General features: G+C 43.8%; 1 protein-coding gene across 2 annotated transcripts in view; it reads right to left on the minus strand.

The window, feature by feature from the left end:
• The window catches only part of GATB (glutamyl-tRNA amidotransferase subunit B), a 102,335-nt gene that overhangs the window by 63,357 nt on the left and 22,476 nt on the right, over nucleotides 1-16,502 (minus strand). For both annotated transcript variants that reach the window (XM_032332516.1, XM_032332515.1), the window contains exon 3: nucleotides 1,393-1,506. In XM_032332516.1, the coding sequence (XP_032188407.1) occupies nucleotides 1,393-1,506 (114 nt within the window). The remainder of the gene's footprint in view (nucleotides 1-1,392; nucleotides 1,507-16,502) is intronic.

A 16,502-nucleotide genomic window follows, 5' to 3' on the forward strand; every position in this document is an offset into this window, starting at 1 on the left:
TGCATGGGAATCATCTGCGGGGCTGCACCTGAAGAGTTTCTGATTCTGCAGGTCTGGGGCAGCACCTGAGACTTTCATTTCTAACCGGTTCCCAGGAGATGCCGATCTGAGGGGCCACACTTTGAGAACCACTGCGTTAGACCAACTCATTCTCTGTACTGAAAGAGCAAGTCTCAGTCTGTAAAAACTGAACTCTGAATCGGGTTGCTGAATGAAATACAGGATGCTCAGTCCTGTCCAAATTTGAATGAACTTTTTATTCAGATAAACAACAAATACTGTGTTAGTCTAAGTGTGTTCCATGTTAAGATTCGGCAACACTTACTCTGGTTATCTGAGCCACCTGGGCCAGAGAGACCAGAAAGCCACTGAGAATGAAAACATCTCATTTTAGTTGCAGAACGCTGTCTCCCACCTTCACCAAACGAATTATCACTCTTAAAGGCCGGAAAAAACGCAGCTTCATTTCCTTCATCCTACCAAGCAACAGAATTTGCTAAAGGCTGGCAGCCAGGGGAAAAAGCAGCAGCAAGCAATTGGAGAAATAACATTCGGCTGCATTTTTAAATTTAATTCCACTTCTGTCCTCACCCACTGAAGACCACCAGGTCACCCTCAGCCTCCGTTCAAGGAGAATAAGGTGAAGCGGTATCACCACTATCATTCTCCTAGATCTGAAGAAAGGGTGTGCTTACTATCAGAGGCTAAGATCAAATGAAGTATTATTTTGGGAAAACCCACTCGCCATTACAGTCTTGGTTCAGTTCAACATTATGAAAGCCTGGCTTTAGTTCATCCTGGACTTTCCTAAAGGAGAAACTTTATAATTTGAAGGCAAAAAACAGGTTAATATTGCATTTACTGCCAATTTACAGCCAATTACTGTTGTTAGTCGAGACTTCTGGTTCATGTTTCTGCTTCTTATTGTCCACTTACTTGCTCCTTGTGAGATGACAGAAATGTCCCTAGAGGGGGCAGTCCTATTATTGGCAACTTCAACTTAGAAGAGGGGAGCCACCACTCTGTCTACGGAGCTGCATTTACTGTTGCATCAGCCTCGGAGTTGGACTTGACCTCACAGGCAATTAGCACCGAACACCACGGCCAGGCCGAGCCTGAGAACATGGGCTTCTACTCCCTGTTCAATTATGAGGGAGCCAGCAGAAGCATGAGGCTAAGCAAGGAGTCAGCAATCAGGACAACTGCATCCAATCTAGTAAACATCAGGGGGCACCTGCCTTCATCAGGGCCAGGCAGAACCTCCCACTGACTCGGACAGAGCTCCGACTGCAAACACGAGAGCCACGGCCCCCCTCCCTCACGTCAAGCCCCCCCTTCCCCCCACCCCAAGCTCTGAGAACGTACAGAGGGCGGACTGCCAAGCATACTTACAGGGAGGTCTGCATAGAAGTAGTGCTTCCTGTCAAACAAGGACTTCTTGTTGATGCGGCAGTTCAGTGCCAGGCCTGTCATCACGGCCGCTTCTACGCACCTCCTGTTGAGAACCTATGGAAGCACGACACACGGCTCGTCTCAGATCCAGGCCGAACAAATGCTTCTCCCACACACTGACATCCTCCCTGAATATTCAGTTTGGCCCTTCGACAGGCATTATCTCTGGTTCTCTTGTGTGGGCAGCTCCAGTTCACAAGCAGAGTCTTGTCTGTCTGGAAGTGGGAAAACTTTATATAAGAAAGGAAAATGCATGCAGTGGAGGGTCCTGCAGGGTATTTAATGAACTGCCACATCGGAGATCCTTTTCCCCGGTACCGGGCATCAAAGTGAACAGGGAGGGGCCCGGCAAAGCTCAGCAGAGTGGTGAGTACGGGGAATCCACTTAATCTCATTCCCCGTTTGCAGAACAAGGAGCTGGTCAGAATACAGAGGCAGCACGGGTTCCTAAGAGGAGGGTCCAAGAGGCAGCTCATGGAGCCACCTCAGTGAGGGTGGAAAACACTTCAGCAGAGAAAGAATGAACTTCTGGAAATTCTGGGAAAAAAAAAAAACGCTATTTCCTAAAGGGCTGGGAAATGTGGCCCGCCCGCCCCCTTGCTTTCAGTCCAGGCCTGGAGAACTCGAGAGGTGCACACCAAGCGTGCCCTATACCCTGACTCTTCCTGTACCACCGGTCTCTCCAGGGGCTCCCAGAGCCCAAAGGTTCTTTCTGGGTCCCACCCTCCCCCACTTTCAGGAGTGAATGACCAAGAAATGACTAGCAAACTTCCCAATCCAAAAGGAGGTGAACAGCTTTTAAGAACTTTGGGGGTAGGGATGTGGGGTCTAGAATAAAGCTGACAACTGGAGATAAGGAGAAAGCATTCAAAGTTCTGGAGTCAGACGGGTTCTCCTATGTGTAAGTATGGCTGTATGAACAGAAGGCTCAGTTTGCTCACCTCTGAAGTAAGCATTTAGTATCTACCTTGAGGAGCGCAGAAAGTAACAGCCAGAACATCTACTCCATAGTAAGAAAGAAATAACTAGCGCATTCTCCCCACTCTGCTTGCTAATGAAACACACTTCTATTCTTTATTAGAATATTTGTAACATTCTTTAGTGTATTTGGTATAATCTTATTTGTGTAGGGCTTTCCACAGCCACCATTTTATTCCAGCCTCACAGCAATCCTGTAGGGAAGGAATTTGTATGGTCTCGAAATTTCAGGAAAAGAAAAAACTAAGACCCAGAGATACCAAGAGACTCGTCCCAATCACAGAGATGGCAAATAGTCAAGTTAACTCCAAAACACACACATGTCCTTGCCTAGTGGGTGATAAACAGAATCCCAGTGGCTTAGGGACCAGCCCTTCAAGCTGGAATAATGAGTGCGCCACCCCCCTCCAACACAAGCACAGCTTGCTGATCAAACACAGACTTTGAAAACAAATCCATACAACAAAATGTAGGAGGCATGTCTACTTACTGCAATATACAACCCCCTGAAGACACCCCAAACAGCAAATCTCCCTCCTGGTAACATCATCACACGCCTTCTCTTCAGAAATCCGACTATAAAATGGAGCCTTCTCATAGCTTCTATCTGGACCTCTTTATTCTGCGCCAAGTAGTATTGTCAGCTCTACAGTAATAATGGTTCTCGCGAAGAAATGTATGTGTGTCGGGGGGGGGGGGGGCGGGGAATAGGATGCTCTAATTATTGATGTTTTCACTTGCTAATGTTTGGTGTTTTACCAAGCAGTTGTTACCACAATACAAACAAAGCTAGCTGGCAGAAAACGCTGCCAGCTCCCAGCCTGCCGATTCAGGTCAAGGCCCACAAGAACACGGAACCGGAGTCCCAGCCTGGGGCCCTGCTCCTCCTGGGCTCTGCCGAGGCTTGGGCTTGCTGTAAACTGCCTGTCTGGCTCATCTGTACCAGGTCTGGCTTTTTCACTCCCACTGATTTTCCAGCCACCATTGACTCGCTCATCTCTGTCTGGTCTGCAGCTCAGGGGGCCCAACCTGCTTCCTCCTCTCCTAGGTGTGAAGAGAACCCAGGTTTGTTTTGTTTGCAAATTTCTGCACACAGGTTGCTAACAAACTCCCTGCGCTGGCTCTGCAAGGGAGTGAGGGGTGGTGAGCGATCCCAGACTCCCACTGTGCCTGCATGCACAGGAGGACACCGGCACTTGAGAAACCATCAATTTCCAAAGAATAAGAAGGCAGGAAAACACATAAACATTAGAGCAATACTGAATATACTTTAATCTTTTTTTGATGATTTAGAAGACTTGAAGTACTTCAGGGTCAGAATTATAAGCATCAATCAACACCACACTACAGTCGCACAGAGGGGCTAGTAAACAGAGAGTGCCAGTTAAAAGAATGCCAAGAAAAAAGAATTTATTATGATCTTAGTCAAGCTGCTTATGACAGATGGAGGTCCAGGTCAGCATGTTCGGAGGACAGGATGTAGAACTAGAAAATTCAACTTGGGCTGTCTATTCTGAAAAACTTCTGAAGTATCTATAAAGTACCATATTTTAGGGATACAGAGGTAAATGGGACTCTGTCACTGCCACCAATGAATCTGCAGTGGAGACACGAACCTGCCAACATCTAGCTCCCTCTCAAGTTTGCCTTTTATACTAGGAAGACTTTGCTAAAAATGCAAATCTTACAGCATTCTGTTGCTTAAAATCAATCAATGGCTCCCAATACTCACTCACATGACAAAGGCCAAGCTTTTACATGATCCACTTCCCACCTCCATCTTCAATTTCATCTCATATTAACAATCCTTCCCCCAAACACATATGGTCTGTCTCCTATACAAATCATGTTGACCTGTGGACTCTCCCTCTTCTCATTCCATTCAAAATCTACCGAGATGTCACCAAACCTGTGAAACTTTCCTTATTCTTCTTCCTATGTACCCCTCTAATCTTCTACACACTTCCATTTGTGCTAGTATTACCCTGGACTGAATTTATTTACATATATTCCCATTAGACTAATTTTCATGAGGATGGGAACTGTCTGCTCATCCTTCCATATCCCTAGAGCATAAACAGAACTGAAAAGTAGTGGTGCTCAATTCATGTGTGTTAGATTCAAATGAGGGTGGAGGTGATGGATATCAAGGCAAGGTTTCAGACAGGCAGTGATGTCTCAATCTCCTCAAAGGTATTACTTGCCACCTGTGGCCTTCACACTTGTTTCTGGAAGTTTCCTGAAGCAAAAACCAATCATGTATGATGAAATCAAAGAGGTCAACTTGAAGATTCAAAGACTTAATCTGTCTCAAAGAAAGTGTGTTCCAGAATTTTCTTTGTAATTAACAGAAAGGGACTACAAAGGATCTCGGGGTTAGCCACAAGAGCTTTCATGCAGAAGGAAAGCCACAATCCCTGGAACTCCCATAGCACACCTTTCTCAATGGAGTCTTCACTCTTAAAGGAGGCTTCACACTGCCTTCAGGAATGATCCTCAGCAAGTATTTATTGCAAAGGAGATGTGCTTTGCACAACACATACATTTGCCATTTAACCCTCGCAGTAATCCTAGGGCAGACACTACTACAATCCTCATCTTACAGATAATGAAGGGAATCACAGAGATTAAGTCATTTAGCCAAGGTGACCCATAAAATAAATGGCAGAGACAGGAAGTCAGACCCCTGGAATTCAGGCTCTTAATGACTACACTCTACCTTACATCTTCAAAGAATAAAGCATGTTACTGATAGCTAGCAACACAGCTATATCTGGCCAGAACTCCGGAACAGCAACTCAGACCAAATTCCATTGCAGATAATGTAAGGCAGATACTATTTTTAACACCTTCTCCATGGTGTCTATAGGTTTGTTTTCAGATGTTGAGCTTCTAGAGAACAGGCAACTGTGTTCTCAATTTGTAAAATAATACCATCTCCGGCATGTGGAACTTTGGATACTGAGTGGACTGACAGGTTTTCTCCATTAGCAGGGGATGTTGTATCGACACAAACTTCCAAAAGTCTTAGATGTAAGAACTACCCATGAAATGATTTCTCAAATAAGCAAAAAGGCTCTTCTATTTTAATTAGAAGATAAGAAAAGTAGAAGTAGAAGAAATGTGCATCAGACCTCCAAGGACACACTGACCCAATTTGAGAAACAGTCTTCTAAAGTCTTCTAAAGACTTACTTAGCCTAACCAAGCAAGCATTTCCTAATCTCTGAGTACAATGGACCATCATTTATGACAACTTCCACCACATTCCCACCCCCCTCCAAAAAAGCACCAGGCTACACACATTTTACTTTCCTAGTATATCTTGACTTTCCCCACTTCCTCTCAATCCTCTGGTTTAACTCAGGTCTCTTTTCATATACCCTTCCCTCCAGCTGAGACTTCTGCACTGACCACCTGGCCAGGTTTCTCTCCCTCCATTCTAGTCCTCTACGATCTCCTTCATGCCCATTTAAGAGTGACCTTTCTAAAGGGTAAACTCTGTCCACGCGATGCCCCTACTTAAAATCCTTCTTCACTACTCCTCGTAACTGAGAGGATAAAGTCCAATTGTTTGCTGGAATCTTCTATGTCCTTCATCAGTTAGCCCCCGACTACCTTTCTAGCCTCCTCTTTTTCCACTGTGCCTGACCCCAGAGACCCTCATGCAAACTTGCATCTGACATGCTTCTTCTGTACAAACTGCTGCTTCTGCTGGTAATGCCTTTTCTTCTCATCCACTTGAGTAAGACCTTAGCCGTAAAAGACCTGGATGTCCCACCACTAGTGTGGTCTAGGTATTCCTTCTTCTCCAGTAAAGCATGTCTCCCCAAGCCAACTGAGCTCCCTGAGGGCAGTCAAGTTATTTTATCTTATTCCCCTCTGCCCCACCACCTAAATGCAATACCAAGCTGATTAAACATTAACAGAGGTAATGAATAATTTAACATTCCCTTTATCAACATCCAAAAGACTACAAGCTATGAAATAAAAGCAAAATTGTTTTACAAAATATGTGTGGTCTGGAAAAAGAAACCACTCTTAGAATGTAAAACAGAACAAATTTGATACAAAGACTTTATTACCCAAATGACAGAAGAGTTGAGATGTCACAGAGGGCACACTAAGGCAATTTAAGAGATTCTCAATAGCAGGAGGCTGCTGCTACTCCTTGCTGGAGGGATGGGGTGGAGAGAAGCAATGTTCCCAGAGCCAGGGCATGGGGCACCCAGAGGACCCTGGAAACACAGCGGACCTGTCTCCCGGGAGCTGCAATCAGGGACAAAACCCAGCCACGGCAAAAGGGGTTGCCAGAGAGGAAGAGAGAAATATTTTATAGCTTCTTTCCTCTCATCTCTGGTCTCTCACCAGAGCCTCCCATGGGCCTAACCAGCTGGGAGCCAGCTGGCCAGGGACACCAGGAACAGAAGCACACGGGGGTAGCGTGCACCCCTCTGATACTCAGCAGAGCAGAGGAATGATGAAGTGTGATATGGGGGATAGGCAGGCCACAACTGCACAGCAAAGACATGCATTTGTATAGTCACTTCTGTGACTTTTTCTTTTGATAATAGCTAATGAGTAAAATCATGCCACTCTCAAGTCCAATCAACATAAAACTGAAAATTCTGTGAACTCCTTTTTCATATACTGGGAGCCAAAAATTATGAAATGCTACTGTCTTCTAAGAGACATTTGTGATAACTCAACTTGGGTTGGAATGAACTCCAAGTCTACACGGACCATTAGGAAAGGATTTGCTAAGCAAGTCAACAGAATGAAGAAGATTCCATAATCTAATGAAGTCAATATAATATTCCTTAGAATTCCCTGGAATTCTACTAATTATAAATAAATCCACTCACTAAAGTCAGCCTCTGGGACCTATACCAGGAAATAATTTTGTGATGTACTTCAAAGAAATAAAACTATCTTTCAAAACAGTCTACTATTCATAACGTTGCTCTCCCCTTCCTAACTGGTGAGCCCACGGTGCTATGATCCCCAAAGTCAGTCCAATAGTTATCAGTACCTCCTTTAAAAATTGAGGTAACATGACTAGACTCGTGTACTCACTAAAAATCCAGTTAGCAATTCTTTTGGAGCATTAAAGCAAAGATCACAAAGTGATGTTTTACAAAAAGCCCAAATGGCAATTATTCTGTGAAATTAATAATATATAAGACCAATCTGATGATGAAGGTACAGCATGGTAAATGCTTTAATTTATGGAGAGAAAGTAATTAAGATTTATTAAGAAAAATAAGGCAGTAAAATGGGCCTTTATCTTACTGCTCACCATAAATTTATCACAAAGCATGAACTCCCCTCTAATTCACATTCAAGGAAAAAGTTACTACACAGATAAATTTTCGTTACCGTAGAGAAAATCGTCGCCCATTTCCCCACTCCACATCCCTTCTCACCACTGGGCCCTTTTATCATCACCCAAACAAATACAAACACTCTTGAGTTATGAAAATTAAACTTGAGAAAACTGGTCAGGTAGGTAAGATAATTTTTTTAAAGTGAAATTTTACCACAAAATTTACTAGCTTTATGAAGATATTAAATATTTATAGTGATATACCCATGTAAATATATGACCTTTACGCCTAAACATGGACACTGCCTAGGGAAAAGGAGAAAGTGAATGCTATATTTTCTCTTTTGTTTAAATCCCTCTTTCCCAAAGGGGAAGACAGCTCCCATTCTCAAATAGCCACTTCACAGGAAACAATTCTTGTTTAAGAGGAGGGTATAATTTGGCAGTTTTGACTGTTTTTCAGCTCTAAGACTCCTCTTTAGTTTCTTGTACCAATGCTGCTCCCTACAACTGGTCAAGATCAAAGGCAAAGTGTTGATCCAAAGTGTCAGAAGGCCCACTCTCCTTGTTGAGATTCCATACTCCTCTTGCCTCTTGCCAACCTGGCAAGGTCAGGTGGCTAGGGCTGGTGCCCACAGTCACCCACAGCTAAGGCTAGCCCACACCAGCGGGGTCTTTAGAACTGAAGCAGTCTTTCTTGCTTTTCCACAGACCACTGGCACACTAAGATGTGATCTTAACCGCTGGGTTGTAACAAAAAAAGAAAGAAGAGCCTTGGCAACTCTAGGCCTGCCTCTAGTCTAGTTAAAAAGTTTCCACATGACACAGCCTGGTTTGTTTGGACTTCACTGTGGGGTTGGAGGCCAATGACCTGGCTACTATAGTGTTCATCTGTGGAGTCTTATGCTTGGCTACTTCGCCAAGTCAGATAGACAGGAAGGCTTAAGGGCAGCCAGTAAAAAAGCAAGATTGGGTGTGACATGAACTTGTCTCTGTTTCCCACAGCATTTCCAACAGTCATTCATTTGGCATTACTCATTACAATCAAATTGATCTATGAGAAGACTTGTACTAATTGACAAACCAGGAGAAAACTAAGAAAGACCTGAAACTAATCTCTACTATTACTAGCTGTGTAACCTTGCACAAATGAACTAACCTCTCTCAATTCCCTTCTTTGTTAGAGGAATAGTAATACAGCAGGATTGTTCTATGAATTAAATAAAATTACTTAACACATGGAAGACATTTAGAAAATACTAGTTTCAGAACGGAAGTGTTAAATGCAAAATGCCCATCTCAACTGAATCTTTTATATGCAAGATTTTCTAGGAGGCAAGGAACTCTAATGAGAAAAGTCTAAACAGCTCCACTGTTTAGCCATTAGTCTAGAAATACAATCCAAAGCAAGGCACAACAGATGCTGAAATTATGTATTATGTCAACATAACCCCCTTAAATGATAACCAACACCTTTTGTGACAATTAGTGTGTTATCTCCAGTGCAATGGAGACCATATTTCTCAATGCCTCAGGAAGCTTCTATTACTTCATTTTCTGTTTTATGGGAAAGCAAAATTTTCCTGGGTAACATTGTATACTTGCCTATGGCTGGGAAAAGCTTCTATTCTCAAATGAAAGGAACTACTTTCTAACACGCTGAATGCTTATAAATCAATTAAATGAGTCAATTTTTAGCCTCATCTCACTGATGTCCACTACACATCTACGGCTTCCTGTCTTTAAGACAGTAGTTACGTCTGGAACGCAAAGACAGTCCATGGAGAAGAGACATATGAAGGCATGAAGCAGATGTAAGAATCATGTTTAAAAAAAAAATCATTGTTCTTTTCCAATAAAACTTTGATATAGGGCCATGATCTTTAACTAAGAAAGCTCTTCCTCCCACACCCACTTTTAATCAAAAATTTGTCTTTCTCTTGTTTATAACTTTTTAAAAAATATTTTATTTATTAGAGAGAAAGAGAGAGAGAGAGAGGGCGCACAGCAGGGGGAGCGGCAGGCAGAGGGAGAGGGAGAAGCAGACTCCCCACTGAGCAGAGAGCCCAACACTTGAGCCCAGGACCCTGGGATCAAGACCTGAGACTAAGGCAGACACTTAACCAACTAAACCACCCAGGTGCCCCTCCTGTTTACAACTTTTAAGAAAAATATACTGATATCAAAAAAGCTAAAACATACAAACCCCTTCATTTTAGATTGCCCTCATATAGAAACTGCGGAGTCTTTTCTAATCTATCCTAAAATTTACTCACAAGACTCCATACCTGGAGAAATTCAATGGAATGACAAACTATTTCATATTACTGAAACATCAAGTGTAATCAGTGACAGGGGCATCTGGGTGCCTCAGTCGTTAAGCGTCTGCCTTCGGCTCAGGTCATGGTCCCAGGGTCCTGGGATGGAGCCCCACATCAGGCTCCCTGCTCAGTGGGAAGCCTGCTTCTCCCTCTCCTGCTTGTGTCTCTCTCTGTCAAATAAATAAATAAAATCTTAGAGAGAGAGAAAAAAAAAGAGGCATCAGTGATAGCAGTAAGAAATATTAATTTCATGAGTGGAAAGCTCTAATGATTCAGAATGAGATCTACTTTCATTTTTGTATGAAAGATTAGTACTATGTTGAAAGATCTGACTTGCTGAGAAATCAAACAACTGGCCTAACCAACTGAACTCTAAGAAATGCTGGCTGGGTGTTCACCACTGAGTGGTACGCATGGGGAGTTCGGTGAAACAAGCCCTGTGGATATCAAAAGCAAAGTCCTTAGAGACACATACACCTGCTATGTTCATCAGTCCCACGCATGTCCTGAGGAGTGAGCCTTTGGAAGAGTCTCTCAGGACGTAGAGTTTTAGGAAGAAAAAACTATCTTTCATTGGCTACATCCAACAGGAATGAATACACCTCTTTAGAGGTTTCATGGTAAGCCATGAAATCATGAGGTGAAAAGATAAAAGACAAAGAAAAAAAGCTACACTCTCATTGGGCAGAACACCCTACTTCCTTAATTATGTTTGCTTCAGGAGGAGATAATAAAAGAACTGGCCTGGACTTTTAAAACAAGGGGCAGAGGGATGGAAGGGGGAAGAAAAAGGAGAAGGAAAAAGGAAGAAAATGAGGCTAAAGAGACGTGACAACTGGATGCACCATGTGATCTCTGAATGGGTCCTGGATGGGGGCAAAGAAAACAAAAGACACTCCTGAGACTACCGTGGGAACACGAATAGGAACCGTGGCTGAGATGTCCGTGCTGTATGGTGTCAGCTGTCCTTACCGCCATCGTTCTGCGGCGATCCCAGAAGGAACGTTTTTGTTCCCCAGAGATAGATGCGGAGATATCTGGGGGTGGAGGGCCATGGTGTCCGCAACCTACTCTCAAATGACTCATCCGAAAGAAGAAACCGTCTAGGTGCAGGACGGATGTTCACTGTACTATTTTTTCAACTTTTTCATAAGTTTGGATTTCTTCAAAATAAAAAGTGTGGGGGCCGGAGAAAGGAGTGGATAATTCTCCTGCCTGAGAGGATGGTGAGATGCTACAAGCCAGAAGGGGGAGAGAGAGCCTGGAGGAGGCAGGAGCTATTTAAACTGATGCTGACTCATAAGCCGTACGTGTGCACCACAAATTTGCATTCACCAGGGCTGAAAATCAGCTGTAAAAGAGAAAACACTCTAGATACTGTATCTCCTTAAAACTTGCCTGTGCCATAGTCAAGTGGGACATATTAGGGCCCTGTGTGGGTGCTGCAGTTCGGAGCAGCCCTCTAGGAATGTGAGCAATCTGTTAACAGGGAATTCTCTATTATCTACCTATAAGCATAAAAATGCTGCATATGGGCCACACGTATGTACTCTAGAATATGAAAAGACAACTTGTTCTTTTACCTGGGAGGAAAATGATTTCCCCCAACTATATATTTTCTGGTTGAAAATACTTTTTGGCTTCCCCCAAACCTGTACGGGCATCTTACTTTCTGTTGGTGCTTCTGTACTGTTGCTTCACAATGTCACCAGACATGACATTTCTCAGTTCGTGCGTCTCTGGAAGACATCTATGATCAAGAACTTTATCTAAATTAAATTCAAATTAATTAAATTCATGCTGTTGTGACATGTGCCGCCCTGAGTTATTTCGGTGAGTGTTACACAAGTGTCTGCCACCCTCATCCCTTGCTCAACTCTACTGGCCACTAGGGAATGGAAGTATTTCTACTTGAACCATACAAAGTTAAGAATATGAGTGTTCTCTTTAAAAAAAGGGGGGGGCACCTGAGTGGCTCAGTGAGTTAAGCCTCTGCCTTTGGCTCAGTCATGATCTCAGGGTCCTGGGATCGAGCCCCGCATCAGGCTCTCTGCTCAGCGGGGAGGCTGCTTCCTCCTCTCTCTCAGCCTGCCCCTCTGCCTACTTGTGATCTCTATCAAATTAAAAAAAAAAAAAAAAGAATATGAGTGTTCTAACCATGTTCTAACCATACCAAAAAACATTTACTTGCTGCTCAGAGAGTTTATAAAGTGCTTTCATATACATTAACTTCTCTGTCTTCATATCGTCAAGATGGAAGAGAAAAAGAAAGAAGGTAAATAAGATAGCTTCCTGACCAGGATAAGTGAGCACAGGTTATGAGTGAGTACAGGCATCTTAAATGTTTACAACCAGCTATAAAGGAAAAAGTCTCTGCTATGTTTTGTTGGAAATGAACAATTAGCAAATACTGCAGAAGGGAATGAAGTCTGGTGCTTTATGCTAAGAATGGGAACAAGGCAACTCTCCCTTCTATTTTTAAATGGGCTCCTGACCTCCCTGTGTCCTTAGGCTAGTCAGCAAGGGCCTTGATTTCTACTTCTGTCAGCTGGGGTTGGCGCTGCTGACCTTGCTCACTGGGGTGGCCTATGAGTTGGCAAACATCACTGAAAATTCAAGACACTATTGACAATCACATATTATTGCCTGTTTGCATCTCCTAAGAAAGCTGCAGAGCATGACAAAGACCCCTGATTGATTGACCATGCTTCTTGCTTTTACACTTGTGAAAGATTCATGCATCAAAATCTGAAATGCAATACTTTTAAGGTACCTAGGAATGCTAATGTGTTTTGATTCTCACTTACTCTCCCAGTCTCAGCAGCCCTACTCCTTTTTACAATGATGCAACCAGTGGTGGAAGGCTGGAAAACATGAAAGCTCGCTAGAAAGAACCCTGTGCCATGAGGAACAGACTGCTCTTCAGAGGGGCCCAGCCCGACTATACCAACTACACCAACATCACCAAGGTTTGTCATCTCTGAGAGGCCAATGGCAAAATGACTTCCAAACCTTGCCAAGATTTTAAAAAGAGCTAAGGGGGAAAAATGCCCCAAGATGCTGCAGTGTACAGAAGAGCCAACAATTCCCCACCTCCCCCTTCCCCCACCATACTGATATGAAGACGAAAATACATACAGAAATGACCAAGTAAGAAAGGCCCATCCCAATGGCCTCAGATGCCAAATGTATTTACTTGTGGTATGGAGAAGGAATTCCATAGAACTCATTCAAAAAGACCATTTCACATCTATTTGCAGACATAATGCAGACACAGAAGAACTGTCTTGTGCTTTTGAGGGCAGGAGCGGGCATTCTCCATTCTTCTGCGTCCATATCACCATGTGGCTGGATTTTGCTCACTACTTCATACTCTCTTGTCCCCAAAAGAGGAGTGACTTGTTGACTAGTGACTTTGAAAAGAGAAACCACACACCTGTGGGTTGGCCCCTCTGGGGGGACATTTTTACGAGAGATCCCCAGTACAAATCATCAGAACCAAGCTCTACGAGCCCTTTCTGGTCAGTATTGATGCAGCGATGATACATTCTAGGCCCCTGTGGACATCTGAAAAGGTTTTGGTACAAACAGGCTCTTCCCCTACAAGTGAAAGGCCTACAGTTTTGGGGCACCAGTTCAACATAAGTGGAAAGTACTAGAAGTTATTTGGCTGTATGTCAGGTTGCATTTTTCAATCAAGCTATTATTGGTAATAAAGCGGATATGCTCACCTCCATCTGTCTGACCTGTATGTTGATTTCTCAATTGGTTCTGACTCAAAAGGAGAAGGTGGTCTTATTTTTAGTGACCCCATAATACCTTCCTGGAAATTCTTCTCTAACACTCATAAAACCAATCTAGAAACCTGCACAGCATCAACAATGACTCTATAAAGCAGAAGAGACCCAAGAGGGCCAGCTGCCGTGGCTGGGCATGCATTTCCTGTGAGGGAAGAGCTTTTACATGTCTGCTGCAATTTTTTAAGTTCTGGAACTGTCCATGGAAGAAAAATGAATGGTACCCAGCTGCATGATTTCAGGCTGCATTTTTATTATAGGCTTCTAGTATAAATTACTAGAACAAAGCCTGTATGAGCTGCCTGAATGTCAGGGACGAAAATAGTGTCACAGAACACTGTTAGGTAATTTTTTTAACTACTCCATATTTATATCAACAAAAGACTCCTAAGCTTTCATACTCCTGGGCATCTTTGGTAATGTGTTTATGTTTTATTTTCTACACATCCCCACCTCACTTTCCAGTATGACAGACTTTTTGGTGCAGTAGTGTACCAAATTCATTTTAAACAGTTATGTGTTCTATGTATAGCACTATCTCCTCTGACAAGGGCTCGCTGCTCCTGTGTGCAATCTCTCATCCAAGCACATATTTTGAGGGGAAAACAAACCAACATAAGGGAACAAGGCAACATGGAAAAGGAAGAAAAGCCCTTTCCAAACATAATACTCAAGATTTCTTCCTCAGGAACGAATCCTGGGGGGAGATGAGCATGCTGCCTGGAGATGTTCCCTTAACAGGAAAAAAGCAGAGAGCAGCAGAGAAACACAGCTGGGTCAGAGAGATGCTTTGCAGGCCTAGGAGAGTCACTTGGAGTAAAGGCCGGATGATGTTCTTTAGGTTCCCCAAGGCCGGGGCGGAGGGCAAACAAAACCTCAGTTTCCTCATGGGTCTTCCACCATAGCTGGCTGAACCTTTCAATGCTATCATATTGCTTTTTGTTATCCTTAAGAGGAATGAGATGACATCATCATTTCCATACAAAGGTGAAGGGAATGATTCAAGGATACATTCTTTTGGGAAAATGAGAACTTTTAAAGGCAATGGGTAAGTAGATGATCAAGACTGTGCGGTAGGAGGATTCTGAACTCCTCTCCTCCCACAGACACCCCAAAGGCTGCAATTACACACACAGCAACCCTCTCTGAGAATAACCTAAAGGACAGCAGAACATTCTTCTACAGCTAAAGATGTAAACAGAGAGCTACACTGAGAATGATTGGAGGGGTAGAGATGTGATCTTATTGGGATGCCCACCCCCGAATGTGGGACCCACAAGTAGGAGGAACATCACAGGTGTGAAGATCCATCTTGAGGAGTGAGGGGTTCAAGATCCACATCAGACATCCCCTGCCCTGGGGCACTGCACTGGGAAGATGAGCCCCATGATGTCTGGCTTCGAGAATCAGGAGGGCTTAACTCCAGGAGCTTTGAAAATGAGCTTACTTCCAAGAGAGCCAGAGGAATGGGAAATCAAGACTCTTCTCTTAAAGGGCCTATGCACAAGCTGACTTGCTTGGGAACTGGGTACAGAGGCAGAAGGAAGAAAAGTACCTGGTCATATGTGAACACTGATGAGTTTTAGGGCATGTGAAAGAGACAGGACTCTGTAGGAATTTTCTCCAGGAACAGAAGCACTGGCAGGCACCATCTTTCTTGTCCTCCTTCTACCTAGCTAGCCCACTGCTGGCCAGGGCTAGTTCTGACACTCTCTCTACCTACCTTGCTAGCACTGTTCACCCTGCCCCTGTGTTTCTCCGTGGACCTGACACACCCAACCTGCCAGCCTCGGCAGGTATGCCTCCATAATGCTCCCACTTTGCCATGCCCTGTGGGCAGACTCTGCCAGGACCAGAAAATCCCCAAAGCGGCTCCCACTCTACCACAGCTGGCAAGTGGCTCAGCCAAGACTGGTCCTCCTTCCAAAACTGCTCCCACCCAGCCACACCCAAAGGTAGCCTCGTTTAGGAACAGTGCCTCCACAAAGTAGTTCTCTCCCTACCACACCTGGCAAGTGGCCTCAGCTAGGACAAGGGCCCCTCTAAAGTGGCTCTTGAGCTGGGGAGCAGTTCTGACCCCCAGCATTCCCACAACTGTTTGGTCTTGCAGCCAGCCATAACTAGGACTAGACTTCCCCATGCTTGCATGCTTGCAGTAGCCTTGACTGGACATTTCAGCTGTGCTGTGGGCCAGCTCCACCCACCAGTGAGTCCAAAGTAGTCATATCCCAGCTAAATTAGACAGGTGCACATAGCCCACACAGCGGATGCTCCAGGAGATCCTGGTTGTGGTGACCAGGAGAGGACTGTGCTTCTGGGTCCTACAGGATGCCTTCTACATTAGAACACCCCTTTAAGACCAGGAGATGTAGCTGATCTCCTTAATGCTCAGAAACAAATACAGAGCCAGGTAAAATGAAGAGACAAGAAAATATGTTCCAAATGAAAAAAAACAAAAACAAAAACAAAAACCAGAAAAAAACAAAAAACAAAAAACAAGATAAAACCTCAGAAAACGAACTGAACAAAATGAAGACAGGCAATCCAAGTAATGATCTTAAAGATGCTCACCAAACTTGGGAGAACTGATGACTACAGTAAAAACTACAACAAAGAGAAAGAAAATCTA

The sequence above is a fragment of the Mustela erminea genome, chromosome 2 (genome assembly GCF_009829155.1).
Source record: "Mustela erminea isolate mMusErm1 chromosome 2, mMusErm1.Pri, whole genome shotgun sequence".
Classification (NCBI taxonomy): Eukaryota; Metazoa; Chordata; class Mammalia; order Carnivora; family Mustelidae; genus Mustela; species Mustela erminea.